Here is a 20715-nt window from a genome sequence, read left to right as displayed (position 1 = left end):
TTTGTTCTGGTTTCAAAACAGAATGGGATCTGGGAAAATGCTGGCATCTAAATACTAGAGATTGATGGAATGTGAGAGGTCATCTCCTTCACTCTTTCACTAGCACAAGAATCCATGTGAGAGAATGCTGTATAAATGATCTCAAATGATGGAATTCTATAGAAGAAATCTCTCATGGCTATTTGCTTAATTTGGAAGGCTTCGAGCATGAAATATCATGGAGGAAAGAATGGGTATAGATAGATACTATGCAGTTGTGAACTAGAAAGAAAAATTGAGGATTTGAAGACTCCAACTTTGTATGATATAACTTAAAGTTTTCTACTCTTGCTGAGTCCTTATAGTTTATTCATGTTAGATAGCAATACATGGTCATAAAATAGCCATTTTATGGTGTAGAGCATAGAAATGCACACTGAGACACAGTCACATTATTAGGATATAGACCCTAGGTTATTTTAAGAAAGAGCTTTCTAAATAATAGAGCTGTCCAACAGTAAAATGAGCTATTTTGTGAAGTGGTAAGCTCTCTGTCATTGGAATTGATAAAATAGGCTGGTGATCATCTTTCACAGATAAAGTAGGGCACTGTGGTCTGCCATGATCCTGAGTGTAATCTAACCAGCTTAGAATGTTAATTAGGAAATATTTAACAAAATAAATAAAATATAATAGAACATAGATAATATTAATGATAGGTTTTCTAATTCAATGTATCCTATAGAGATCTTTAAGTATGGTTTAATGACCACCATCACTACCCCCTTTCTATTTGAGCTTGAAAGAGGTATTACCAAATTGGGAAGTACATTGGTCTATCTATAACTTTTAAAGTCCCTTCCATATTTGATAATTATAGTTACTTGAAGTTAACAACAGTGGATTTGGAGCCATCAAACTTGAATCTGAGAATAATACAGCTCATCAATGTCTGAGGTCACATTTGAATTCAGGTCTCCCTGTCTCCAGAAATAGCACTCTGTCTACTATTTAGCTGCCCCATTCAGCTGTAAGATGAGAACTTTGGAGTATAGGAACCTTTAAGGTCCATTCCAGGTTTAAATGGATAATCTTATTTCTGGGAATTTGGCACCTGTATATTTGTAAATTTTGAGAGGATCCTCATTAGGAGATAATTTAGACTTAACTATCTTTGTTGTTGTTGTTATTTGAAATTAGACATGCAATAAAATGAGACTCATAAGGACAAAAAATTGAATGCCTCTGGTCCCAAATAGAGAAGGCAGGTTTTCTGTGCATTTGAAATTTAGAGTAAGCAGATTGTCATCCATAAAATTACTCCAAATACAGGGTTAAAGTTATTACAGACGTTGTACCAAACTGGGCCTTAGAGATTAAGGGCCAAGGAGAGTCCAGCAGCCAGTAGGAGAAGGGGTGGGATCAGGTTCCAGGCTACAGTCTTTGCCAGGGTGGTCAATTGGAATATAGGGAGGGAGTTGCCAGCAAGGATGCCAAGAGGGAGTAGACCAAATTGTTCATCAGAAGACTAATTCTGGGATTTGGGAGCCTCGGGGAAGTTAGCAGTTTGTTGGGACCAAGTTTTACTGGAGTTTGCAAAAGGATTGTTGTTTTTGTTTTCTCTTTGAACCTACTGTGGGTTTTTCATGCTCCAGTTTCACAGGGCTGTACTCGTCTAATAACCCTGAGGCAATAGCTAGACATAGAAAGTGATTAGAGCATGGAGTTGAGAGGAAGTTCTAGAAGGAATTACTTCAGTACCAGGTTAAGTGAGTCAAATGTATAGGAAGTCAAGTCTGTTAATGAACAGGGTCAGAAATAAATGTAACTGCCTATGACACAGAAATGGATTTCAATTACTCAAAGGAAGGGTGATGAAGTAGATGGTACACAAGATTAGGAGATGGGGATTTGGGATTTAGTTCTGCTTTTGCTATCACAACTTCTTTGGTCATTTTAGCTTTTTCCACTGTAAAAAGAGGCTAGACCAGGAGACCTCTCAGTTGTCATCTCCCTATAAAACTCTGAATCCGTCCATGGTGTTACTTCCTTCATGCCTCTTGTGCTTGTGCTCTGATAATATGGTGCTAGATTTGAAATCATGTGACTTAGCTTTCAAACTCATTGCTGCCATTTATATGGAGTTGTATCCCTTTTATACCTAAATCTGTAACGCTGTGATCATATTTTTTCTCATGTGCATGCTTCCATCTTCCATCCTTGTTAACCTGAATCTTTGTGGTTAAGGTTAGCTTTCCCTGAATATTTCTACTACTGCATATTTCTTATGATGTATTCTTTGTAGAAGAAAGATTTATTAACAACCTAGGAAATGTATTAATAGGAAGTAAGTGTTCCAGTTAGAAAATACAGTCTCATGAGTTGACTATATGAAAAACAATGATCAGGTTTAATAAAGCAATGGTTATTTTCAAGGCATTAATAAGGTTTTTTATTTTAATATTAGGCACTGGACAAAATATATTCTTCATCTCATTCTTTTGGGGGAGAAATTTAAGTACTAAATAATTTTCCTCCTAAATATTTTATCCCAGTTTTGAGGATAAAAAATATTCTTTCCTTATTAAAGATAATTCCTTTCCTACTTTCCTATCAGGCAAAGTTTTTATTCATAGTACTACCTAGTCAGGATTGTTGACTTTTAATCAAAATTGAATGTGACAAAAAAGGAAAAATTGAGAGTAAGGAGAACTGGGCTATAGTTCAGACAGTCACTAATGAGCTGAGTGAGTTATTTTAGATTCTATGCATCAGTTTTCGTATTAGTCATATTGTCAAGATTTAAATAGCTGCTAAACAGGTAGCTCTGTATCAGGGACTGGGAATAAAAAGCCAAAAGCAAAACATGCCTTTCTTCAGAGAGCTTACTTTCTATCAGGGAAAACAATATGCACTATATTGGTATGTGCAAAATAGATGTGAGGTAATTTGGAAGAAGATATTGCTAGTAGTAGGGGGAAACAGAAGTTGGGAAAGACTTCATGCAGAAGATATTCTTTGAGTTTAAGTATTAAATCTTGAAGAAGCTAGGGATTTTAAGAAGTGCAGGGGAGGAAGAAGTGCATTCAAAGACTGGGAATGGTCATGCCAAAGGCCATGGGAAATAGAAGTGTTATGGGAAAGGAACAGTTAGAAAGGACAAATTGACTAGAGCACAGAATGTATAAAGCAAAAGAATGTGTAATAAGACTGGAAAGATAGATTGAGGTCAAGTTGTAAAGGACTTTTAAATGCCAAATAGAGAAATTTATATTTGTTCTTAGTTATATTAGAGAAACACTGGAGTTTATTGAATAGAGGAGTGACATAGTCAAACTTGCACTTTAGAAAAATCTTTATGGTATCTTTTTGAAGGAGACCAATGTTACTGTAATCTAAGTAAAGGGTGATATGTGGACTTGAACTAGGGTGGTGGCTGTATAAAGCTTATGAGAGGTGTTACAGAGTTAGAAATAATGAAGCAATTGGATGAATATGTGATGTGAAGAAGAGGGAGAAACTAAGGATCAAACCAAGATATAAACTAGGCTTCCTGGAAGGATGGTGGTGGAATAGAAAAGAGGATGGGGAGAAAAATACTAAGTTTTGTTTTGGACATATTGAGTTTGAGGGCATCCAGTTTGAGACACTTGAGGTCCAAGGTCAAAGGATCTGGATTAAAATTTTTGCCATTTTAGTGTTTTATTTTCCCCTGGGTGACCTGTAACTTTTATTTTTAGGGTCTCAGACATTTGTAAAATAAAAGAGACAGAGAAGAGATAGAGACAGAATGAATCTTTCAAAGAGCTCACCCTCAAAGTCCTGGCTGGTCAATTTGCTTTGCTTTTTGAAGTATTTCTTAACTGAAGGAGGCTCATGACTTAAGCTTTGTAACCCAAACCTCTCACCTTCTAGACCATGAAATAAAGTTAGGAAGATAGGATCATACGGCCTGGAAGGGGTCTTCTAATTCCTTTGCCAATACTACCATTTTAGAGATGAGGAAACTGAAACCCTGAAAGATAGTGAAATAACTTGTGTAAAGTCACAAATGGCACAAATGAGAGAGAGCCAAGGAATTGAACTCAAATATTTCTTATTCCAACACTAGGTTGCCTCCTTATAGTTACCAGTTCGTTTGCAAAAATAAAAAAAAAAATTATAAAACCCTAAAACCAGGGCTCTGTTTAAGATCTCGGTGTTTTATAGGCCAATTTGTCAAAAATGTAAAATGGAAACTAAAAAGAACATAATGGTCATTACAAAGTTTAGACAAAGATATCTTTTGAGAATTTAGCATAAGTTCATGATATGCTGGAAATGACGTCTTATTGATGATACCCAAGAAAGCACAGATGGGAAACCATAAAGATGAGTAAGAATGTCTTATGTAAATATAAAGTATCTTTCCGATGAAGACTTGAGTGTTGTTGTATAGGGTAGTTTATCTCTGGTATTTGAAGGAATTACTGCTTATGTTATGTCCAGGATAAAAGAAATAACTTTATGACCATATTGGTAGGAATTGGAACATGTAAAAAACCACCCTTTGTAAGTTATAAAGTAGACAATATAGTGCAGGAAAAAAATCATTGTAAGAAGAATCAAAAGAGTCTTGAGTCCTAGGCTGCATTCTGCCTCACTTAGAATGGCTTTAGGAAAGTTTTTCTGGATCTCATTCATTTATTCTAGTATTTATGTCTGTAAAATTAAAGGGTTGCATTCAATAAATGACTTCTAAGGTTTTTCAGAGTAATGTTCTTTGATGCAATGTGCAACTAGTCTCTAGTTACAGCATAATAATCGTTAATAATTTTGCTGTTCATAATAGTCAAACCTCAAAATGTTAATTAGGAGAAAGGAAGAGAGGAAAAAAGGTATATGCTATTGGAGGCTACAAAAAATACCCACATTTTCCTTCCTTAACTACACATGCAAACAGGAAAAAAAACTATTATGAGGTTTTTAGGGAGGAAAGAAGGGTGAGTATTGCTGACATTAGCCCGACCTCAGTCTGGCTAGTGGATGGAACTCTGTTATTTTTGACTTTGAAAACCTAGAGATTCTCTCCCATTGTACAACTTTGGGGTCCATGGCCCCACATGGATATATGCCTTCTGTCTCTCTCCTATTCAGCTACAGAAGGGAATGCAAATATGTGGCTATGAGACAAAAATGAGATTTGTCATCCGTTCTTAATATTGATTTTGAGGAAAGTCATTAGAATTAAGAGATGTTGGGTAAGGTTGCCAATAAAAGAAGAGATTTTAGCTGGATTTGAAGGAAGCTAGAGAGGTCAGGATATAGAACTGAAGGAGAACACTCCAGGAATGAGGAGCAATTAGAGAAAATGCTTGTTTCTGATTGCTATAGTGTCTTGTTCATGGAATATCCAAGAAGCCAGTGTCACTAGTTTTCAAGAGTACATGCCAGGAAATGAGCTGTTAAGAAGACTGGAAAAGTAGGTGGGGTGTAGGTTATTAAGGACTTTCAGTGTTGAAAAGAAGATTTTATTTTTGATCCTAGAGGCAATTGGAAGTCACTGGAGTTTATTGAGTAGGGTGGGGTGACATGGTTGGACCCATATTTTAGGAAAATCACTTGAGTAGCTGAAAGGAGAATGGTTTGGAATAAGAAGAGGCTTGAGACAGGCTGACTCACTAGCAGGCTAATGCAGTAGGTTAGACATGAGATGATGAGGACCTGTACCAGAGATGCACAGTAGTATCTGAACAGAGAAGGGGCATATTGCAGGGATCTTGAAAGGCAAAATCAAGAAGCTTTGGCAGCAGGATGGATATGGAAGGTGAGAAAGTGAGGAGACCAAGTTGGCTTCTAGGTTGTGAGCCTGAAGTACTGGGAGGATGGTAATATCCTTAACAATAATAGGGATTGTAGGAGGGAAGGAGGGAGGGTTTATATAGGGAAAGATAATGAATGCAATTTTGGACACACTGCATTTAAGAAATTTACTAAATTTCTACTTTGAGTTCTCTTAAAGGCAGCTGGAAGTATGAGATATAGTCAGCAGAGACCTTAGGGAAGGATAGGTGTATTTGTGAATCATCAGCATAATGAAGATGGTAACCTCTGAGGGATTTGGAGTACTTGGCCTCTGTGGGATTTTTTCAACTTCATATCTTTTATACCATCACTTTCCTTCTTCCTTTTATATTCCTTTCTTCTCAAATTGTAACTATGGGAGCTAACTGTCCTTCCAACTCCTCTTAGCTTCAAAGTTAATGTTAATTAAAAAAGAAAGGACTAGGAATTAGTGTGCTAAAGCAAAAAGAACATTAGAATGAATATCACGATCTGAGTTTACATGTTCTTCCCTCCATTTATTACATGGTGTGATTTGGTGTATGTGACTTAACCCTTCTGTTTATTGAAAATATTGTTAATTAATTTTTGTGGTTCTGTGGTATGTCTGGATGATTGTGGGGGAAAGGGCTTGATTTACTGTCTCAGGAATAACTCTCTTTTAACTTTAATCTTCATTATTAATTCCTTCTTAAGTCTAGACAGTTAGCAAAGGAGTAAATCAACCCCTAATTTGTAGCTAGTTTCCTAGGTGCAAATGTTTACACTGAAAATGTAACAGTCTGCTTTCCACAGCTTTTTAAAGCTGACTCCAACACATCCCTGATTATTTCTATTATTATTCTTTGACCAGACTTGTAGTTTTATCAATGTAGAGAGCTCCATGGAAGGACTTCCTTTACCAATGTAAATAGACACTTGCTCTACAATTTAGGGACTTAGTTACAGGTGTTAACTTTTTTGTGTCAAGGACCTCCTTGATAACCTACTGAAACTTATAGATACCGGTTCAGAATAATGGTTTCAAATGCATGAAATAAAATATGTAGGATTATAAAGGAACCCAATTATATTAAAACTTGATTATTAAAATATTGAAAGTTCCAAGTTCATGGACCCATTTAGATTTAAGAACTGCTGTCATAGAAAGTTGTTTGGGCCATTGAGAGAAATTTATTTGCCCAGGGTTACTTAGTCACTGTCTGTCAGGGGTGGGATTTGAATCTGTTCGGCCAGCTCTCTAATCAACTATTCCACTCTGCCACTCATTGTTTTTGTTATCAAATATCTGGAGAATGCCTTGTAGAAGAGAGACCAGAAGAACTGGGAAAATGCAAAAAAGCCTTACTAGATATAACATAAGGAAAACTTTCTAGCAATCACAACTATTCCATGGTGGAATGGGCTGCCTCTGATAAGTAGTGAGTTTCCCCTGCCTTGCTAACTTCAAGCCAAGGTTGGATGATCATTTTTTGGTATATGGAAGAGGTATATTGTAAAAATATAGGTTGCACTAGTTGATGTTCAAGATGTCCCTTCCAATTCTGAGATTCTAACAAGATAAGACACACTTAAGAAATAAGTACAATTCAAGGCAATGTATGAAAAATACCAAATGAGTAATGAATAACACAAAGTTATGGGACTACATCAGCTTATGTCAAAATGTTACTAGATGGTTTGTCTTATGAAGTCCTAACCCCGAATGATTGGAAATCCATAGCAAGGATATGCCTGGAACCTGGAGAAAATTTATTATGGCTTTCGGAATTTCATGAATTATGTAAAATTCAAGCCTGATGCAATTCAGAGTCTTCTCCTCTTCCTGGATTGCTGTCCTCTTTATCCTCCCAGAGAATGGGCGTGGGATAATGCAAGGGCTTCTGGGAAGAACCACTTCAGCCAATGGGCTTGCTCCTTCTACCAAGTCAACCTGAGTTCTCACCTTGTAACTATCCAGACAACCTCAGTTCTCACTTAGTAATCCTAACATCTCCCCCTTTCTTTTGATTTAGAACATAGGACAGTCATGACCTTGAAACATAAATCCATCAATATGGGAAGTATTACAGATAATTACATAAATTACATAAGCACATAGTAACATAGTAACATAACACATGCTAGAAGTATATAACATAATCATAATCAAATAAACATAAATTGAAAATTTATAAATGTCCATAAGTCCATTGTCCATTAGTCTCATCTTGTGTGAGGAAGTCCAATGATTCCTGCTGGTTTTTAAAGTTCTTTAACAGTCTTCTTATTATTCATGATCTTTCAGTGTCAGATGTTTCTTAGATCTTCTCCTTTATTTTGAGGTCTTTCTCTTTTTCTGTCTCTCTCTGGTGGACAAGGCGAATATGACTCGTTGGCACCCATCTGATTCCTTCTCCTGCTGAAGAAATACAAGCAAACCCTCTCCCCCAGGCAGTTAACCTATCTGGTCCCTTCCATTCACCACTTTCTGGATCTCTCCACATCACCTGGCGATTATCTAAGGACAGTGGAGATGCTCTCACTGGACACTGCCCTTCTGGTGGGTTATAAAACCTGTCTGCTGGAGCCAGTGCATCTTTGTCAAAAATTAGAAAATTAATGGTATAGAGAACTAAATTTAGAAGTTCCCTAGGGCTACCTGTGGCTCCCCCTTTCTTTTGTTTTTGGAGGAGTGTCTTAATATCTCTGTTTCTTCTCTCTACTATTGCCTGCCCTTGAGGATTAAAGGGTATGCCCGTGGTATGTAAAATCTTATACTGTGCACAAAAGTGTGTAAAATGTTTGGACGTATATGCAGGTCCATTGTCTGTTTTTATTGCTTGTGGCACACCCATAATTGCAAAAGCTTGTATAAGGAATTCAGTGACCACTCGGGCTGTCTCTTTTGCTGCTGGCATTGCAAATGTGAATCCTGAAAAGGTGTCTACCACAACATGAATAAAAGATAGACGACCAAAAGATTTATAATGGGTCACATCCATTTGCCAGATTTCATTGGGTCTCAAACCACGAGGATTCTTCCCTGGAGGGGAATTATTATGGCTTTCGGAATTTCATGAATTATGTAAAATTCAAGCCTGATGCAATTCAGAGTCTTCTCCTCTTCCTGGATTGCTGTCCTCTTTATCCTCCCAGAGAATGGGCGTGGGATAATGCAAGGGCTTCTGGGAAGAACCACTTCAGCCAATGGGCTTGCTCCTTCTACCAAGTCAACCTGAGTTCTCACCTTGTAACTATCCAGACAACTCAGTTCTCACTTAGTAATCCTAACAACAAAGGAAGGAGTAGATACTACTACCTTAATTCTAAGGCAGTTCTCATGCCATATTTGTTTGCATGTTGTCTCTCCCATTTAATTGTGAACTCCTTCATGGTAGGGACTGTGTTTTTCCTCTTTTTTGCATTCCAGTCCTTTATACATTGTTAAATACAAAGTGCATGAATAATAAATGCTTGTTGACTGATTGGACTACTCAGAGAAGACAATGGAGGAGGTAAGATATTTTTTGCTGAATCTAGAAGGATAGACGGTGAGATCCATATTCTGAAGAAATCTGAATGCCAGATTACATGTTTGGATTATACTGTTCACTAAAAGCTAAAATATACAGATTTTTAAACAAGGAAGTGTGGGGATGAAATTGTTGTTTTACTAAGTTTAAAACAACCAAATAGACTAAAAATGGGAAAACCTGAATATGGAGAACCATTTAGGAGGTTAATGTGATGGTGTAAATAAGAAATAGAATGTCTATTCTATCTTTGCATGTATTTTGAAAAATAAATTACTATTTAAAAAAACTGTAGTGGTACTCTGTAAAAAAATGGAATGGATGGGAGAAAACATATGAAGAGAAAATTGACAGAATTTGGGGAGTAATCAGTTAATGGGATAATGGAGAGGAAAGCATAAGATAACCAAGATTTTCAGAATTTAGGTCACTGGTAAGATAATAGCACCATTTTCAGCTAGCTAATAAGATTCTACTTATTGTTGCTGCACGTAGAATATAGTATAGTTTTAGAAATAAAGTGACATACTGTTTGACTTCAAGATCAGAACATCTACAGACTTGAAAACCTATTTCATTCAACAGATGGAACATGTAGATATTAGAATGAAAACAATAGCAAAAAAAAACCCTAACATTAGACAATAGTGAAAAATTCATTAGAATGGGAGGGGAGAGAAGAAAGAAAGCCACTTCTCTTCTGAGTCTCTGAAATCAGGAGTTTTGGAACAGAGAATCTTTTAAGAATCTTCTACTTCTAAAAGTCCGTATCTGTGAGCTTCTAAGTGTGTTCAGAGAGTAGTATATTATCAGAAAGAAAAATATGGTAGAATGCAGTAATGTTGGACTCAAATGGATCTCTGTGTTTTGATGTAGAAAACACAAATTAAAATTAGCTATGTTGTATTGTATATATTTTTAATTTTTGTTAAACATTTTCTAGTTTCAGTACCCTAAGTAGGGGAAGGGAAGGGAGATTTGGAGACACTTTTGGTGTAGAATACTAAACTCAGAATCATCTGAGGAATACCTTAGTTTCTATTATACTTTAATCTTGATAAGTCAGTAAACCTCTATATCTTGGTTTCTTCATCTGCAAAATTCAACTTCTGGATCCAGTGGCTTTGCTTAGGTCCCTTCGAGTTCTAAATCTTTGGGGTCCAAATGAAAATAACTGAGTGCCAGAAGATCAGAAATGGAATATATTTCTGGGAGCAGCAGAAATATTCATAAAATTGACAATTAAACTGGATCAGGAGAGATACGTAATAATTATTATAATTGATATGTATTATATGTGTTAATGGTTTGCTTATAGAATGCTTTCAATATGTTTTATCGTATGATTTTCACAACCCTATGAAGTAGATACTGTTATTCCATTTTACAGAAGAGGAAACTGAGATTGGGAGAGATTAAGTGCTTTGTCTGTGGTCACATAATTAGTATCAGAGCTGGAATTCAAACCTCAGTCTTCCTGACTAAATGTAGCTCTGTTGCAATTATTCCATAATGCTTTTCAATAGCATTAGGATTAACGCTCTAATGCCTGCTTCAGGATTAAACTGGCCTTTTATCAGCACTGTTCATATTGACATCAATTCATACCTCGCCACACACTTCTTCCTCCTCTGTGTTGCTGTCAAACTTGACTCTTATTAGTTTTACAGCATTCAGTCCCCTTTCTCCTCCCATCACTCCAAATCCACTGCTAGCCAAACATCTTCTCCTGCCAACTAATATTGGTCTCCTTTTACTGTATTTGATTCTTCACCTGACTAGTTCTCCTAGTCTCACTTTTCTCCCCATTCATGAGAGAAAATAATTTTTCTCTCATTCTCTTCCTATTCATTCAGACATGTGCCCCTCTCTCTCTCAGCAAGTGACTATCAAGGGAAGATTGGAGTTTGTTGGATAAACAAGTGACTACAGTTAGGGAAAGGGTTGAGTTTCTTAGGTGTTAAGTAGGAGGACCAGTGTGGGAAATGAGACTGTGTCAGCAGGGAAGCAGACTAAAGGAAACATAAAAATTTTAGGACATAGGAAATTAGAAATTTGGAAGGAACCTCGGGGGCCATCAAGTTCAACCTCCTTATTTTAGAGACAAAGAAACTGAAGCCTTCAGAGTAAGGGAAGTGGTCATCTAGCTAGTGGAACAGATTAGAATTTGTTAACTCATCAGTGAAAACCTGCAGCAGATTATCACATAATCATCTGAAGTTTTGCAAAGATGTACTTTGCATCATTTAGCACAACACTCTATTTGTAAATCTTCAGGAAATATTTGTTTATATATACACGTATTCATGATTAAAAGATCTTCAGACTCTCTTGGTGGGGGTGGAGAGAAAGACGGACCTTATGCAAATATCATATAATTCCTTGTCAAAAGGATGGTCTTAAATCTTTTAGTAATCATGATCAATCATTTCCAGATTTATAAAGTACTTTCCATGTGAAATAGTTACCCTTAGTATTACTAGTTCCCATTTTATTGATGAGGAAACAGATCCAGAGAGAAGTAATTTACTTATTGTCCTATAATAAGCTTCATAGGAGAGTGACCAACTCCAGTTTCCAGACTTTGGTTTCAGAGGTCACTGAGGGAAGTAAGTCTACTAGCAGTGCAGGTCGTCTCAGGAAGGAAACTTTCAGTATTATCTGGATCTGCATGGAGTTGGCTTGGCTTGTGAATCTGCTTTTTAGTAGTTTCTCTTTTGAGAAAGACTTTGTATTTCTTTATGTGCATGTTTTATCTCCAAGTAGAATGTAAGTTATTGAGGGCAGAGTCCCCCCCCCCCCTTTTTTTTCCCCCTTTATATCCAAAGCATCTATCATAGATAATCATAGGAGCTTATGGAACTAATTTGATTGAAATTAACCCTGTCACTTTAGGTCAGGTCTGGCCATTCATATACACCATAACCTCTGTGCTGTGTCAGACCCAAATGGAAGGTCTTTTAAATCCCCTACAGATGATTGTCATTGCTTCTAGGTCAATGAATTGGCACAGAAGTGATAAAACAAGACACTGGAAAATGACTACTAAGAAGCAAGAAAATGGAAGTTTCTGGGAAAATATTCAGGTCGCAGGGTTTGGAAGATCACTACAATATAGGCCACAAGTAGTTTTCATTTTTCTAGGCTCTAGTATGTTAAATTTCTAAGATCATTTGTCAGATAAATGCAGTACCTGCTTTAAATGGGAATCTCACTACTGACATCTTGTGGCCTGGGATGAAAATCTTCTTTCTTGTTTCCATAGAGCTTTTCTTTTCCACTTAAAGGCATCTGTTCTGATTCATCTTGGAATGTCTTTTTCCCTCGTTTCCATCATCATTTACATGGGTGGTGTGATCCCTGAAACCCAAATGTGACTGGGGTTCTCTTCTTTTTTAGGCAAGGGCAGAGAAGTCAACAGGGGCATATTTCCTGCCTGAATTTGCCCTTTCTCCCCAAGGAAGTTTTCTTGAAGATACAACAGGGGAGCAGTTCCTCACTTACCGTTATGATGATCAGGTGAGTAAAAGATGTAATAATAATTGAACCTAAATTGCTTATGTAGCAATTCCAATTAAAAATAAAAGCTCCTACAATAAATCCTATTTTTTTGTATCTCCTCCTTTATTTCTTTCTAGTGTATTACACCCTGCTTAATACATTACCTGAATCATGGAGAAATGAAAGGTCATTTGTTGTTGAAATATTAAACAAACTTACTTTCAAATATGAAAGTAATGTGAAAAGTCATTTAAAAATATTTTTATTTGGGGCTGGGGGAGGGAGGGAGGAGAGAAAAAGACTACTTCTGTAAACAGATTAAGTAACCCAGTTCACATTTTTTGAAATGTGTCTGCTTGAATAGGGTGCAGTGGTTTGTTACACAGCCGGGAACCTTTCACCATGTTGGAATTTTACTGGTGTTAGAATTTATAGCTCTAGTTAATCCAGAAATCAGTGATCCTACACGTTTTAATATGAGAACTTCAGAGAAACTAATTGAGAGGGGGAGTAAGGTATAAAATTGGGTGTCTGGAAAATAACAAGTCATGCATCTTATAATTAAAGAGTGGTAATGACTTCTCCAGGACTCCACAGATACATTATATTTAGCATAATAACAATATAAAAAGATTTTTAAAAAGAGAAAAACCCATTAATCTAGGAGAATGAGGCTAAAGCAGAGTTGGAAAATGTATGACATACAGTAAAAGTTGGCTCAAAGCACATTGTTTTCCAGAAGCCCTATTGAACACCATGTGTGATCTACTAATATGACATTGATAGGTACTTAAAATGTTTCTTTTAATTAAACCAAAGGAACAGGGCAAAATTCTCATAGAACCTGTGAGTAGGAATTATAGTCCCAAACTTCAAAGAAACATTTTACTCAGCCAGGTAGGCCTTATGTATGTGGAAATCAGCAGTTAAGATATATATATAGTAGAAACATTCTAAGCAGTTTCAGGAAGAGAAAAAGGTACATGTTTGGGATTGAAAATTTTATATCTTGGCAATCTTTGTCATTCATTATAGGTACCTCACACCTCTTTTCTCTTACTCTTCCATTCACCATAGAAAATTGGAATTCTAAATTTTATGATAACTCCTGGGTGCTACTCAGTTTTTTTTTTTGGGGGGGGGGGCACTGGAAAGCATTGCCACATATTACAGACAATAAGATACTGCCTTCTCAGTATCATAGGATAGAATTGCCACAGCACAAAACTCCACCCTTGCAAGATGCTGTAATGAAGGAGGAAAGGGAATGTACCCTGTATGATTTCAGAAATAAATGGGGCTTATTCAGGCCATGGGTTTTATATAAAGAACACCATTTGTATTTTCCAAACTCCAATACTCAGGAAAATAATCATGATACACCTAAGACAAAGTGAACATGCAGTACACTGTATCAACCAGCTCAGTCCTCTCATTTTATTGATAAGAAAACTGACATTTAAATGATTCTTTGAAGTTTTCAAGGTATTTTTAGGTTAGGCTCCACAAAACTGAACTATTGACTTCAGGACACAAAGGAGCTGTGATTCATAGTTGGGAGCTTCCTTTACTGATGCACATCGGCAGCCTGTGGCTTGCTACTAAGCCCATAGATGGTATTAGAGACAGACATTAGGACTCCAGAGTATCAAGTTTCAGAGGCAGAATTTGAACTTGGCTCTCTCTGACTCTTAATTGGTCACTGTATCCAATCCTAATGTACTGCTTATTGATGGAATCTTATTCTCTAAGTTAACTCAGCTTTTTCATAGGATGAGACGCTTGGAAGGAGTTTCAAAGCAAAATTCAAAGAAATCTGCCTTGTGAAGAAGCTTTGAGAAACAGGGCATCATTCTATGGGAATATTTGGCGAATTAGGTGTTGGTTTGAAGCATGAATCTTTTAGGTAGGGAGATGTGATTGATCAACAAAAATTCACACTATAGTCTACTGTGGCTTGATGGGATAGACTGGATTCATCAGGAGACTTGGCTTGGTATCCCAAATAATTTATAGCTATGTGATTATCAGAAAATTCCTAACCTATAAGAGCCTTGTAAGAAGGCTGTTACCAGTATTACTTCATCTGCCAGGTTATTGTAAGTACAGGATTTTCCAAATTATTATTATTTAGTATCATATAATGAGAAGAGAATGGAACTTGGTAAAATAACTACATTTGAATGACAGCCCTGATGCTTAGTTTGTAACAATAACCTTGACATCTTTGAACCTTGATCTCAGTAAAATCAATATAATACATTGTATCACTACCTATCTCTTAGGACTCCTTTGAAAAAGTGGTTTGTAAGCTTAGAGGGCTTTGTAACCTTATCAGTCTAGAACATTAGAACTGAAAACTCTCTGGTCCAGTCCCCTCATTTTGTTGATAAGGAGACACCCTCAGAGTAATTAAGTTATGGGAGACTTCACCTGAGTTTGAATCCTACTTTTGCCTATCAGTCAGTCAGTAAATATTAAGCACCTACTACGTACCAAGCCCTGTGCTAAATGCTGCAGATACAAAAAGAGACAAAAAGACAGCAATTGTTATTCAGGACCTCCTAATCTAGTGAGGAAAACAATGAGCAAAATAAACTTTATATAGGAAAAATAGGACATAATTTAAAGAAGGAAGAGAACATTAGAATAGGATTTCTGGAGATGATGAGATTTTAGTTTTGAATCTAAAGGAGGCCAGGTCATCTGTGTGACTGTAGACAGGTTGGTACAGTGGAAAGAACACCACATTTGGGGTCAGAGAATAAGGATTACATCCTCCATATACATTTCTGGCAAATTTCCCTATAATGAAGGTCTGACAATGTCACTCCCTAACTTAATTAACTCTAGAGGCCTTCTGTTACTTCTGAGGTAAAATATAAACTCTCTTGTCATTTAAAACCGTTAATAATATGACTCCAGTCAATCACCCAACATTTGTTAAGCACCTACTGCATGACAGATACTGTATTAAGTTCTGAGAACATAAAGAAGAGCAAAAAAAGCAGTCAGTTCCTTATCTCAAGGAGCTCACCATCTAAAGAGGAGAAAGCATGTAAACAATCATCTACAAACAAAATCCTATAGGATAAATTGGAGGTAATTTCAGAGGAAAGGGAAAGTCCCTTTGATAAAGCATTCTATACATGTTATTACCATTGCATGGTTCCCTTTTACTTTCTAAATAATCAAATTGACCTTTGCATTATTCCTCAAATATTGCTTTGTACTCTTAATTTCCCAATCCCGTGCCTTTTTATCAGACATTCCCCTTGCCTGGAATGCATTTCCTTCTCATTTCCACATTGTAGAATGAATTTCTTTAGGATTCAGCTTCCTGCTGATCTTTCCTGTTATGGGTGCCTTTCTTCAGGAGATTACTATCATTTTATATATGCTGGGTCAACATGCTGACTCCTCTGTTTTGCTCTTTTCTTTATATACCTCATCTAACAAAGTGGTTGGTACAGAATAAGCAGTCAGTAAATGCTTATTAATTGACAGACTGATTTACTACAAAAAGAAGGAGTGGGATGGTCACCTTTAAGGTCCTCTCCAGTTCTAAATTCAATTATCTTGTGATTCACGGAAGTCAGTTTAGCCACTTAGAGAGTCCTTAGTTTCCTCAGCAGTAAGGTGAAGGAATTGTATTCTATGACTTACAAAATCCTTTCCAGCTCTAGTTCTGTGATCTGAAGTCAATTATCTTAGGGTTACACAAATGGGTTAGCAATAGAACTGGAAAAAGAAACCTAAACATGTCTTATAGGCCAGACTCATGACCTTTGTTCTACATTCATGCTTCTTACTAAATGAGAAGCTTTTCAAAGCAGTTCCCTTTGATTACAAGAAACTTTCTCAACTGATATGTGGAAACTCTGGATTGTAAAGGTGTCTGTATGATTGTTAGAAGAACAATTTCATTGGGGGATTAGTCACTAACTTTAAAACAGAAGGTAATTTTAAGGAGGATTTCTTGGAACCCATCCCAGCTTCAGAATGTTCAGCTTTTGTTATTTGTTATAAAGAAAAATAATTAAAAGGTGTATTTATATGCTTTATATTATATCTCTCAAAGAGTTTTTGAGTGTTTTTTTTTTCATAAATATATTAGTGAGAAGACATTCAGTTCATCTCAGGATGTCTCCTAGATTAAACATCTGGAAAACTAATAATGTAAGAAATAGTAAAACACAGCTGCAATGTGGGCTACATTTAACAAGACCTATTAAAAAAAGTCCAATACAGATCATGCTTGGGGGTGAAGCAGTTTCTATTGAAGGAAGTGTATGTTAAATCTAATTGATTCATTAGAATATTCATCACTGAGTATTAATTAGATGGTTTTACTTTACTAGGATGACTTCAGTATGTGTTCCAGCTCATCCATATACTGAAATACTTGATAAGGGATTTTCAATGCTGAAGAAAACCAAAGTCCAACCCTTTACTTTTTAAACATGTGGAAACTGTATCCCAGAGAGTTAAAATTTCTTATTTTCTAATTTAAAAATTGAAGAATAGTAGACTGCTTTATTTAGTTCCTGCCAACTCCTATCAAGAATTAGGAATCATATCAATTAGAGATATTCTGAGAATAATTCAGATATGTTAACTCCTCCTAATGCAATTCCCATTTTTAAAATGCCAGAATATTAAAATTCAATATTAATTTTCAAAATACTTCCTTTCCTTGAAATAAAAACATACTTTGAAAATTTAATCTATTTAGTACCTAGCAAAATCATTTCAACAAATGCTTACACATTTTTCCTTGATTGGCACAGAATTAAAATGACATTTGGGTAAAATATTGGTTTGGCATAGAATCAATAGAATTTTGTAATTTCTACTAAATTGGGATTGTTTTTTTCCATTAAGACTTCATTTATAAGTAAACACTGGAATGTCCATAGACTTAAAAACTGGGAGTCACAAGTTCAGAATTTTATTTTTTGTTGTACTGCAAATTAGAAAAATATTTTTCTGTTTAAACTTTCTAGTGGTTTAATCTCCATTTTTAAAACTAAGGTCAGTAGAGATTTTTCCTAATCAAGATGATCTGTTTAATGCCTAAAATCAATTTAATAAGAATAAATGTAAAGTTTCACACCTGGGTTCAAACAATCAATTACACACCTACAAGGTGGAGGAGGCATTGTGACAAAATAATTCTTGAGAAAAATGCCTTCAGATGTTAGTACCTGCAATCTCAACATAATACTGGTTAATTTACTCTGACTACGGTTGATTGAGGCATAATGTCCAAAATGAAGGAGCTGTAGGCTAACTCTGTCCTTGTTAGATCACACATTTGCAAAATTGTGTTCAGTTCTAGGTGCCACATTCTAGACACCACATTTTAAATAGGATTTTAACAATAAGCTAGAGGTAGTTCATAGGAATGGAAGAAAGATTTTTAGAGGACTCAGAATTCTGTCATACAGGGATCTGTTGAAAAAAAAAACCTGGGATGTTTAGGCTGGCAAAGAGAAGACATTGGGGGGGGGGGGAGGGTGCAGGGAGAGGGAATGACATGATTGTTTTAAGTATTTGAAGGGCTGTCATATGGAAGAGGGATTAGATTTGTTTGGTTTGGCCCCAGAGGGCAGAAATAGGAGTAATGGTTGGAAGTTTCAGAGAGACAGATTTTAGCTCAATACTAGGAAATCTTCCTGAAGAATTAGAGCTATTCAAAGATAGAATAGACTGTCTCAGGAGGTAGCAAGTTCCATATCACTGGAAGGCTGTGAATACAGTCTGGATGATGACCTGTCAGGAAAGTCATAGATAGGATTCATAGTTTTTCCAGGACCAGACTAGATGACCTCTGAGGTCTCTTTCAACTCTGAAATTCTGTTATGATTCTTTTGCCTCCCTCTACTCTACCTAAGTCAAATCTGGGCAAATAGGTGTTAAAGCAGTCTTTGTGAATTGATTGGTAGTTATGGTAGTAGGTTGAAGGGCACATTATTAAGACTTGAAATTGATGGAGCAGGAATCAGGTTCCTAGCTTAGATAATTAATACTTGTATGATCATGGAGAAAATTTAAATTTCTTCGAGCCTTGGGTTCTTCTTTAAATTAAGGAATATAATGCTTATATTGCCTATATCATAGAATAATAGCTGATAAAATCAGTTAGTTAGCTATAACATATTATACAAATGTGTCAACTTTTTATTTGAATTCTAAAGTCTTTACTAATTTCTATGCTATTTTATTTTCTCTTTTGAAATTACTTTATATTTATCTGTTGTTTGAATATAAGCCCCTTGAGGAAAAGAATTTTTATTTTCTTTGCATTTCCATTTCCTAGCATAGTTCTGGGTACACAGTAGACACTTAATGGTTATGGTTAAATTGAATTATAGCATTGTTTCAAATGTTTTATTTTTGGAAATGTTCTTTTATTCCACTTCATCTGTTGAAATTTATTTTTCTCTTTTCATTACTGGATACTTGTTATCTTATGACTATTCCTTATTCATAAAGTTTCACTTATTCATACATAAATATTCATTATCTTTATCAAAAGGATCATAGGATTTACAAATGGAAGAGACCTGTACTTTAAGGTTGTTTAGATCAATCTTCCATTTAAATTAAGTGATGCTCTGAGGTGTGACTTGATTGACCCAAGGTCATGCTAATAGAACCAAGATTTAGATGCCAATCTTCTACTACTCCATTGTACTATGCTAACTTGTAATTCTTAAACTCCAGTACCAATTTCTAATCCATTCTTTAGTCCCATTATAAATGGACTATAAATAAATGGGTCCCATAAGTGGGACTGTTTTTCCCTCCCTACCACCTCCTCCTTACCTAAAATCTTTCTTCCTAACAATTCATTTTCTTTTTCCCTACTGCTACTATTAGCACTACCATTCTTTGAATGATCCACTATGGATACATGGAGGTAAGTTTCCCAAAGCAATAGTTTTACTTTCACTAGCCCCTGTACTGTTGTATAAGGTCTGGTTTTCATCCTTAAAGACTACGTGTCCTACCCTGCCAATCCTTGTATGACAGACAAGTACTAGACACAACCCAGCATGTTCAAAGTTCTTAATAAGTGCTTGTTTACTGACTAATTGACTGAATACATTTATACATTTATACATGTTCATGCTTTTTTCTACATTTTCCCAATCTTATTTCTCATCTAGGTTGTTCTCTTCTCCTTTCTTTTAAACTAGTGTCACATTTTCTTTGCAGTCTATTTTTTCTCATCTGTTTATCCTGTATATCCTAAATTTAGTGTCAAAAAAACCTAAATTTTTAAATTTCATTATTTACTCCTAATATAGAATCAGAGAGTTGGAAAGGTCTGTAGTGGGTATTAGTCCAATCCATTCCTGAATCAGAATTCCATTTAAATTATTCTCCAACAAGTAGTTTGAGTCCCTCTAATTAGGATGAGCCCACTACCAACCAAAGAAACCCCCTTCTCTTTTGATTATATGAAGTCCCCTTCCCTCCCTTCTTTGTGGCTTTGCAGTTTCTACCCAATGCTTCTATTCTGCCCTCTGGTGTCTAAAAAAAAATCATTCTTCCAAGTGAACTTAGTTGACTTTTCCTTGAGTTATCTCTGAAAACAAAGTCAAGAAATTATTATCCTTGACTTCAAGGAATTATACTACCTACTAAGAGCCTACTTCAGAGACTGTGGTTATTTAATATGGTATCATGGAAAGACCAATGACTCTGTGATAGGAGACCTGGGTTCAGAACTCACCTTTGACACAATACCTATGTGACCTTGAGTCTCAGTTTTCCCATCTATCACACAAGGAGGCTGAATTATGGCTTCCCTTCCATTCTAATTAGCTGCAACTTTATTAAAAGCATCACTTCTTGAATCTGTCTACATTCTCTATTAGATCTGGTC

The 20715-nt window shown here is 35.9% G+C and overlaps 1 protein-coding gene across 8 annotated transcripts in view; it reads left to right on the top strand.

The window, feature by feature from the left end:
* The window catches only part of ADAMTSL3 (ADAMTS like 3), a 553717-nt gene that overhangs the window by 65934 nt on the left and 467068 nt on the right, over positions 1-20715 (top strand). For all 8 annotated transcript variants that reach the window (XM_074295268.1, XM_074295270.1, XM_074295266.1 and 5 more), the window contains exon 3: positions 12717-12836. In XM_074295268.1, coding sequence (XP_074151369.1) covers positions 12717-12836 — 120 coding nt within the window. The remainder of the gene's footprint in view (positions 1-12716; positions 12837-20715) is intronic.

This window comes from Sminthopsis crassicaudata, chromosome 2 (assembly GCF_048593235.1).
Source record: "Sminthopsis crassicaudata isolate SCR6 chromosome 2, ASM4859323v1, whole genome shotgun sequence".
In the NCBI taxonomy this organism is placed as follows: Eukaryota; Metazoa; Chordata; class Mammalia; order Dasyuromorphia; family Dasyuridae; genus Sminthopsis; species Sminthopsis crassicaudata.
The sequence above is the reverse complement of the archived record's forward strand: the minus strand, read 5'-3'. Positions and strand labels throughout refer to the sequence as shown.